Source organism: Pediculus humanus, genomic scaffold (assembly GCF_000006295.1).
Source record: "Pediculus humanus corporis 1103172107677 genomic scaffold, whole genome shotgun sequence".
Taxonomy (NCBI): Eukaryota; Metazoa; Arthropoda; class Insecta; order Psocodea; family Pediculidae; genus Pediculus; species Pediculus humanus.
Window position 1 is genome coordinate 315,137 of NW_002987286.1, and position 10,168 is coordinate 325,304.

At 31.7% G+C, this 10,168-nt stretch overlaps 1 protein-coding gene across 1 annotated transcript; it reads right to left on the bottom strand.

Moving 5' to 3' along the window:
- Positions 1-1,164: 1,164 nt before the first annotated feature.
- Positions 1,165-7,212, bottom strand: Phum_PHUM294450 (Supervillin, putative; the record flags this gene model as incomplete). Its single annotated transcript, XM_002427058.1, has 12 exons — positions 1,165-1,251; positions 1,342-1,497; positions 1,572-2,162; positions 2,245-2,672; positions 2,756-3,383; positions 3,490-4,070; positions 4,161-4,315; positions 4,443-4,679; positions 4,779-5,134; positions 6,162-6,273; positions 6,354-6,611; positions 7,172-7,212. 12 exons carry the CDS (start codon positions 7,210-7,212, stop codon positions 1,165-1,167), a joined length of 3,630 nt encoding a protein of 1,209 aa, XP_002427103.1.
- Between the last annotated feature and the right edge of the window lie 2,956 nt (positions 7,213-10,168).

Here is a 10,168-nt window from a genome sequence, read left to right on the forward strand (position 1 = left end):
TTTTTCCCCCCGATGTGTTTCCATCTTATTAAATCAAATCAATAAATAAATAAATTAAAACCTATTTTTCATCACAACAACAACAAAAAAAAAAATTATTTTTTTTATTTTTATTAATTAATTAATTAATTAAATTTAATAATAAAAGATTATATAATTATAATTTATATTATTAAATGCACTCGCGGTTATTTTTAAATAGAAAAAGAAAAAAAAAACAATTAAATAAATTGAGCACCACCTTATCTATATATAACCTGTTGGCCATTTCTTTTTTTTTTTGTTTGTTTTATTTACAAATTAAATTTTAAAATAAATAAATAATAATAATAATAATAATAATAATAATAATAAATTCCAGCAATTTCTCTTGCCGGAAAACAGAAAAAAAAAAAAAAAAGAAAACTTGGTAACGGTTAATAATTGTTTGTTTATATGAAGAAAGAAAGAAAAAAAAAAAAAAGAAAAAAAAAATTTCCACTCATTAACAAACGTATCGCATCATCAATACAAACACGCACTCACACACACGCACGCACGCACGCACGCACGCACACACACCCACGTGTACAACATTTTTTTTTCTTCTCTTTTTAATTAATTAAAAAAACAAACATGTAAACGACACGTGTGTAAAAAATTTTTCACGAATAATAAACGACACATTTTAAGTAGTAATAATAATAATAATAATAAATAATTCGTATTAATTAATATTTTTGTGCAAAAATTATTATCATTATAATTTTTTTATTTTATTTTCATTTTCATATAAAAAAAAAAATTTCCCACGAATTTTCCAAAAATAAAATAAAAAAGTGGGATGTGATAAAATTGGAAACAGAATAATAAAAAAAAAAAAAAAAACAAACCGTAAATTGTTGTCGGGGAAGCAGAAAGGGAAAAGTTTTTTTGTTGCCACGATTCGTATTCGAATAAAAAAAAGAAAAGAAAAGAAAAGAAAAGACAAAGAATGAAAATGTCGAAATACTGAAAACACGAAAATACTTACAAAAATACACGTTTTATATATATATATATGTATGTATATATATGATATCACAGAAAAATAGTTTAGAGACTGCTTCGGAAGCAACAGAACGACAACAGAAATGCAGACAGCATCCGATTTTTATGGTGTTCCATCTCTTTGTTTGATCGTTTTCAAAAAAGTCCCGCTTCTTGTTTTAATTTCTTTTTTTTCCATGATGGCATCCTGATAAATTCTTCCTTTTCCAAACCGAATAATTCCTAAATAATTTACGATGATAATTATATTAGATCATTACTAGGTTCAAACGTTGAATTTAACGAAAAAATAAACCGGAAATGGGGATTTACCTGGAAACATTGTGGTTTTAAATAATCTTCCAAAGACGTCGGATTAACACCGTCTGGCAAAGGACGATTTTGAAGTTGCGACAAAGGATAATAAGATTGCGTTAAACTTTCCAATTCCGTTTTAACCGAAAGAATTTCTCCAGGTTTTTTACCATCCTGAAATGATCATCATCATCATTATTATGTTTTGAGCGAGAGAAAAAATTTTAATTATTCATTATTATTCAAACCTGAATGTTTATTTCGGCTACATCGTCGCGATTCGTCCAAAACGGAAACTGATTGGTAAAAACCAAAGGTTCCAAACCGGCCCACACCAGATACACTTCCGGTGGTGAATTTTTATTCTTGTGATCCCAATAGGCAAGAGCAGTTGTCATGGCGGCTCGTCTTTCGGCTTGAAATCTTACGTTTCCGGTTCCCCTATCGCTTTCCGTGTTATTATCCCACCAACCTTGCCACAACCACAAACCGGAAGGTGAATCGAGAAGGAATAGGGCCGGCTGTGAAGCTGAATATAGATCGCTTTGTAAAAATGGAAATGGAGTCGGAACGTTTTTGGTCAAATAAGGTGAAGCTAGTTCATTGAATTGAAATTCTCCAGACACGCTCGTCAAATGAAAAAGTCTCGGAGTTTTAACTTCGAAATCATCATTGTCGAGCAGACTGAAATACAATTTCCTGTTATCTCCACCGACGGCGTTTAAAAAGTCACGTGATTCGCTTCCTTCCATTTCTTCTCGAATGGTAATTTTCGATGATTCAAATTTGAATTCATCGTACATATTTTTTTGAATTTCATTGACAGCATGTAAAATCACCTGAAAATTTTAAAAATTAAATTTTTTTTTTTTTTTTTGGGTTGTCACCCTGGTTTTGTCAAAACTTTAAATTTTTTTTTACCCTTTTCGTGTGTTCACAAGATTTCCATCCGTGCCAAACGATAATTTTTCCAGTAGAATTATTTATTAGGGCAAAAGAAGTGACGCTTCGGAGTTGACGCATGCTACAAGGCACTTCGAACAAAACGGCTTCCGATTCCGTTTCTCCTCTGCAAATAAACATTCTCCAGGGTCCGGTGGAAACCTCTTCGGAGAATCGTCGTCCTCCGTGCACGATCATTTTCCCTTGAAAAAGATTTAAAAAAGCTGGAGGCTCGAAACCTTGAACCACTTGAATTTGCGGACCGTGTTCTTTGTCCAGTTCAACTGTGAGACACGCAGCTGCTCCTTTGTCGTTCACTGGAGAATTCGCACCTTGCCAGCAAAAATAAGCGTAACGATCTCTTCCGGTTGTGAAATGCTTAGAAGGTTGACCACTCAATTCCCGACCTGGAGTACGTAAACGTGTCAAGATGTCAACATTAAAAAAATTTTTATTTGTATTCCAGAAATCTTTTTTTTTTTATTCTTACCCGTGATTGTGATGGTGTAGTGCCACCTAATGACGTAACTGTCTTCTTCGTGAAACTGTCCGACCGATTTCGATGGAACTTCAGAATATTCGTACTCGTTTATGTGCCAAACAGTAACTTCTCGAGTTGATATTTCCGAACAACGTCTGGTTTCTTCATCGAAAAACCTGATTCCTCTTCCCAAGTGACTATTTTCCAATATGAGATCCGGTTCCGGTACGACATTTTCAATCATGTCCTTGACATCGCAAGCTTTGAAATCGGTATTCAAACTTCCGTTATGTTCACTTTCCTCGTTTTTCTTACTCTTCTGTATGACTCTTGAATAATCAGGCCAGTCTAAAAATTTTTCACGAAACAAAACAGTTTCCATATTTTGTGTGATTTTGGCGAATAAAGCCCAAGACGGTCGAACGGGACCGGCTTTTGCCGAATCTGGTATTTCACGATTGACACCGTTTTCGCCCAGAAAAGAAGCTGCCGTCAGAGGACAGACGGCGCAATCCAAATAATCAAATCCTTCTTCCCAGAGTTCTTTGGCAACTTTTAAAGCAGTTTTACGTACCGACGGACCCACGTTTTTACCCATCCAAACGTAAAATTCGGATCCAAAATCAAAAATTAAAACCTTTAAATAAAAAAAAATTTCCACCATTACTAATTAATTTAAATCCTCCCTCCCCCTCCCGGTTTTTTTTTTTTTTAAAACTTTTCGTCTGCATTAGGATTTTTACCTTGTTAGGATCGAGAATTTCGATTTTAGGTATGGATCCCCAGTAATTTTCATTCGGTACCAATTCATCGTTTATCAATTCGTATACCATGTTAGTATCGACGAGACAAGATTCAAACAATTCATCTTCGTCTGGATTTCCGGCTTTTCTCTCGCAATCGGGTTTACCACCGAGTAAATTCCAAAATTCTTTTATCTGTTCCGTCGTCGCTTTTCCAGATTCTCCGATCGTGATGATGGAATCCGCCGTGCATCCCAAATCCCCGTTTTGTAAAATATTCGAAGAAATTTCCGAACCTCGAGATCTTTCAATCACGTTGGCGTATTTTCCAACGTAGTGAAAAATTTTATTACCGGAAACGAGAATGAAACAATCTCCGGTATTCACGTTTTCCGCGATGGGTTCGATAAGCCTCGTTTGAACGTGTCTTCGCCCCTTCACATGCAACAGCATCAAACTCTTGTACGGAGAATCCGGAAATATCGTTCCTTCCATGGGTTTTTTCAATGTGATCGCGGTAAAATCTTCTTGACTAGCTAAACCTGCAAGAGCTTCAATAGCGAGAGTTGAGTTTTTGGCAGCTAAAAAAAAAAAAAAAACAAAAAAAAATTAATAATAATAATAATAATTAACATTTAACTTACTAACTAAGGTTGAACCAACCCCCCAACCTTTTTCAAGTTTGATCCTTTTAAGTTCTTTTTGTGCGACTCCAGTCTTAACTTCCGTATATTCTTGTAAATCTAAACGTGCTGCTAATGATTTTAATGGATTCCTTACAGTGACTCTCCTTCTTTGCATTTTTATATTTTTTTTTTGAACTAACCTGGAAAAACAAAAAAAAAATTTTCATTGACGTCATTTGATAATATCTCTCTCTCTCTCTCTCTCTCTCTCTCTCTCTCTCTCTCTAACAAAAAAAAAAAAAAAAATAATAATAATAGTTTGCTCACAATTGACTAGAATTAATATTGGTTACGAGGTCTAAATCTTCATCATTTATTTCAAGGCGTTCCCGTAAAATTTTTTCCGATGATAATCCGCCATTGAAAAAAGACGTAAAAGTTTCGTCGTCTGTTTTCGGTACGCTCACTTTTAAACCTTTCGCATCCTTTTCATCTTCCGCCACTGACGACGACGACGACAAACTCAACAATCCATCTTTTCCACTTCCGGGAGCGCTTACAGATCTGAAAAAATAATAATAATAATAATAATATGAAATCATTCGAACGACTTTTCTTTTCCCGTAAAAAAAAATTTTTTTTTTTTTTGTGTTGGTATCTCACCTTGAAATAGGATTGCTCAATTGTTCGTTGCACGGTGAAGATGGCATAGATTTCAATGAATTATTGCACTTTTTACTTTTAAATTTGGCTGCTTTCGGACTACGTTTCGTTCTCTGAGTCGATAAAATCGACAAAGATGGACGCGGTGGTATTTGAGAATCCGTTTTACCAAACATTTTTCCCTCAACGGAAAACCGAACGGCATCCGAGGGTTGAATCCGTTTTTTCCAACCATCTTTTGCCGCATCCAATTTTCCCAATCTATCCGCCAATATTGAACTCTTCAAATCCGTTCCTTCTTTTTCTTTTCGACATATTGATCGCGATGGAATTTCATTCTTCGACAAACTATTTTCCTACATGGAAAAAAAAACAATTTAAACTCAAAGTTATTCCTTTTTTGTTATGACGAGAGATTATAATCTCCCTTTGTATTATCACAATTGATAAATGCGAGTCGTCGTAAGAAGGGAAAACACAAAAAAAATAATAATAATAATAAATGTCAGAGAGTGAGAGAGAGAGAGAGGGGGGGGGAAGGTCACCGTATGTCACACTTTTATTAGAAATCGATGACGACGAAAACATTTTTCTCCAACATTGTCACATTTAAAATTACATTGCAAAAAAAAAAAATATTGAACACAAAGAAAAAAAATCGGAGGGGGAAGGAAAGGGGGAGGGGAGGGGAGGAAAAAAATTAAAATACAAAATTATATACGCAAGACGAGGCGTAAACAATTTAAAATGAATTCATACGTAACAACAACTTAGAAATAAAGATCATTGTTTTAAACAAAAGAGGAAACGACGTATGTAATTGACAAACGGATTGATAATTAATAATGTGTGTGTGTGTGTGTGTGCGCGTGTGCGTGCGTGCCTGCGTTTGTAGATAAAAAGTTGAAAATTTGTTACTTTTAAACATTTAATGTCACAATACGCGTTAAGTAAGAAAAAAAATGAAAATAAAAATTTTGCTGAATAATTTCCTCATGAGTGTAATGAACTTACATATATATATATATAAGAAGAACTAAAAAATTATTTAACGTCCGTTGATGGGCCAACGATCGTTTATGGAAAAAAAAAAAAAGATGGCAAAACGTACAAATTATATCGTCGTCGCTAATAATTTTTTTCCTTTTATAAAGTTGGCAACGTTCGAAACGTAATTTTTTTTTTTAAATTGTACTCGAACAGGTGCAGGGCAAAACCTTAAGGCACGACCGGAAATACAAAATTGATGGCAAACCGAGCGAAACAATAATTTATTATTTTTTCCGTTTAAAAATAATAATAATAACGAAATGCTCTAAAAGGGTTCCCGATATTATTATTATTATTATTAACACTTTTTGGCTTTCAAAAAAAAAAAAATACCTTAAAAAGATAATTTCCGGAAGTGATGACTGAAAGTTCATTTTCTATATTTGTTATTTGTGATTTTCTTTTCTGCCAATTCAATTCTCCATTTCTTTTTAATCTCGCCAACCTGAAAATCGTAAAAAAAAAAAATTTTAAACAAACGTCCGGATGTATCGTCATCATCATCATCATCATCATCAGCCGTACCTTTCTTGTATCGTTGCACCGCTCATATCATCATCCGTATTACTCGAACTTTCGGTTGATTTAAAAGGTTGAGTCGTGGACCTTCGTAAACTTCCACCCATTCTCGCACGGCTTTCGTCTGTTTCGTCTTGATTTTCTACCGTCCCGTTAAAACCTGAAGTCTTGCATTTCGTCGAATCTGTTTTAAGGGATGAACGAAAAGCAGACGATACGGCAGAATGACTCTGACTCTTGACTATGGACGAGGCATTATTATTTCTAAGAAAAAAAAACAAAAAACATTTTTGAAAATTTCATCAACGATTTCATCGATATTCTAATTACACGTTTTTTTTTCACAATACTTAAACAATTATTTATTTCCTACGGCCATTTATTAACCCCCCATCCCTCCCTCCCCTTTCATAATTTTAAGGAAAAATCATCCCGTTTCCCAAAATATTAATAATAATATTAAATTTATATTAACCCAATTAACGAAACTTATTAACTATCTTAAATAACAAGATTCTCGTTAGATATTATCAGATTATTATTATTATTATTGTAAATATTACGTAATCATCTGCGGTGATAAGATAATCAAATTTAATTTCGAGATGATGATGTTATTTTAACGAGAAAAAACAAAAATATAAAAAATAAAAAAAAGTTTTTTTAATTACAAAATCGAAAAATTTCATATTCCAGGGTCGATTAATCGATTATTTCATCGTTTTCCCACTCGTACTCGAAAAAAATCGAAAAATTTCAAGGTTGGAAAATTTTTTTTTAATTTTAAATCGGACATCACCGCCATCATCATCTTCGTAGGTTACCTACCGACCGACCGTCCGACCGACCCGACTTGAAATATCATCAACTTTTACTTTTACCTATTTTATTTTAAAAAAAAAAAAAAACTCTTTCGTACCTGATGAACAAATATATATTTCGCCCTTGTTAAATTGAAAAACGAAAGGACAACAAAAACCCACCACAAATACCAACCGAATTAAGGACCGCAAATAAACGCGCACAACAACAACAACTCTAAGCACTCACGCAAAAAAAAAAAAAAAACAAACAAACAAACTGCGTATGACCAAATATTTTTTTTTTAGTTTTAGTTTTATTTCAAAATTTCATAGTTATTAAATCAATATTGATAATAATAATAATAATGATAATGATAATAATAATTTTCGCCCAACCAAATTGTTGACATTAGTCATTATTTAAACCTTGAATTTTTTTTTTCTTTTTTTACTAATTGCCGTTTTAAAAAACCAATAATAATAATAATTATTATTATTATTATTTTTCTCTTTTGGATTTTTGTAAATGTCTTCTGCTACTTTTTATATACGGAAGAGGAGGATTTTAGTTTTTTTTTATTTATTTATAAAAATAATTTAAAAAAATAACTTTTAACATTTTAAAATATTTACATAAAAATTATTTAAAAAAAAAAAAAAAATTAAATCGCGAGAGTGACGTTATCATTATCATTATCATTATCATTATTATTATTTTTTTTATCGAGTTCAATGTCGATCTATCTGGGTATGAATCACCGCAAATTTCGTATCGTGAAAAAAAAAAAAAAAAAATAACGATGTTTCGATTCGATTGGTTTACAATTGTAAATAAAAGAAAAACCAAAAAAATCTTTTCGGTAAGGGAGCAAAAGAGAGAGAGAGAGGGGGGGCAACATTTAAGGTTATATACAAATTTGACAGTCTCTCTCTCTCTATCTCTTTCCCTCTTAATAAATTAAACCCAACGGCAAAATGTGCAATTTTTCGCGGCTTTGACGCGTGTGTAAAATAATTTTCCAAATCTATTTTTCAATTAATAAATAAATAAATACATAAATAAAATTTTATTTATTTATTTTTGACGTCATCACGAGCCTCACTCAAAAAGACAAAACATTAAACAAAAAAAAAATAAGTACGATTTATCTATAAATTAATTGAATTTTTCATTTTTTTTTTTCTAGCTTATTATTCTAGCTTAGATTTCCAATATGGCCGCCTTGAATTTTTTTCAAAAACAAAACGCAAGTACGAACAGGAAAACTCGTAAAAACCTGTTAACAATATAATCATTTATCACAAAAACCAAAAGCAAAAAAAAAAAAAAAAAAAAAAAATTACTTGAAATCATGCCTCACACCTCGATGATGTAATATTAATAATAATAATAATACTACTACTACTAACAACAACAACGTTATTATTATTATTATTACAGGTTCTAACGATTGAAAATAAAATTTAAAAAAAAAAAATCAAGGATTTATGACGATTTAATAATGACTTTTTTTTTTATTACACCAAGAAAAACAAAAAGAAAAATTTTAAATGACAATAGGAAAATTTGTATGACGTCATCAAATAAAACCCTGAGGAAATTTTTTTTTTTTTTTTTTATGTAAAAGATTAATAAATTATAAATTGGTAGTATTACATTGATAATAACAAATGATTGATAAGACAAAAAAACAAAAAAAGTGTTATAAATGAATAATCCTCTCTTTAAGGCCTTTCCGGAGGGTGAGAGAGAAGGGGGGAGAGAGAGAGGGAAAAGAGATTTATAACATCGTGTCGATCATCATCATTATTATGACAACAAAAAACCTTTTAATTCACACACACACAAAAATAATTAATTACTCTCGAAACATATTATAATAAGTCACAGACTCAAGATGTCATCACCGAATAAATTTCACAAAACAAGGAGAGAAAGGGGGAGGGGAGGGGAAAACAAGAAATAATAAATAATAATGATAATTTGTGCCTCCGAGCAATAAGGAAAAAAAAAAAAATTTCATTCGAGGACGTTTCCTTTTTATTTTTGTTTTCCAGAAAGAAAAACTGGAGAATTGATAAAAGATGAGTTAGTGATAGTATATATATATAAAAAGTAAAGACGACAAACATTATCGGACGTGTCATTAGAGAGTATCTAACATACCTATACAACCTTGACCCGATCGAACGCTTCTCTCTCTCTCTCTTTCTTTATAGCAAAATGAAAACATTCGATTTGAATCTTTCAAAAGAAGTGAGAGAAAAAAAAAACAAAAGGGGCGTCGTCCTTGGCATTTAAAAATTTGTTTTTCTTATATTAAACCCTTGCACCGACTCTAATTTTTTTTTAATAAAAATTTATTCGCAACATTATTATTATTATTATTATTATTATTATTATTATTATTAATTATTTTCTTTGTTCTTTCTTTTGGAATTTGTTTTAAAAAAAAACAAACCGTTAATTTAACGATTAAAATCTAATCTATCTACCTACTCTCGGGTGACAAATACGAAAAAAAATTTTCTTTAACTTTTCCCGCGTCACGATTCACAGTTATGTAACTCATTTTTTTTTTTCCTATGAGTCAAAGGAAAGTTTCTTTTTTGTACGAAAAAGGAAACGTTAAAAAATTAAAAGACCCGGACAACGTTCGACGATATGATTCAAGTGCATTAATCAAGGTAAAAAAAAAAAAAAATTCGACGGCTTATTTCGGTCGGTTACTTAGAAAGTTGAGAGGGGGGGAGACAGGGAGAGAAAAATTTTTTTTGGTACGGTGTGACTCATTTAAAGAATTTTCTCTCGTTTTATTCCCGAAGGAATCAAAAAAAGGATGAGATTGCGATGTGTGTTGTTGAAGATGCAAAACGCGACCTCCCCCCCCTCTCTCTCTCTCTCTCTCTCTCCCGACGGTATCATCAATTTTAATATAAAAAAAAAATTTACGTAATTCGAATTTTTTTTTACGTAAAATTTAAAAAAAAAGTTGGTCAATCCGGTTACGAATACGC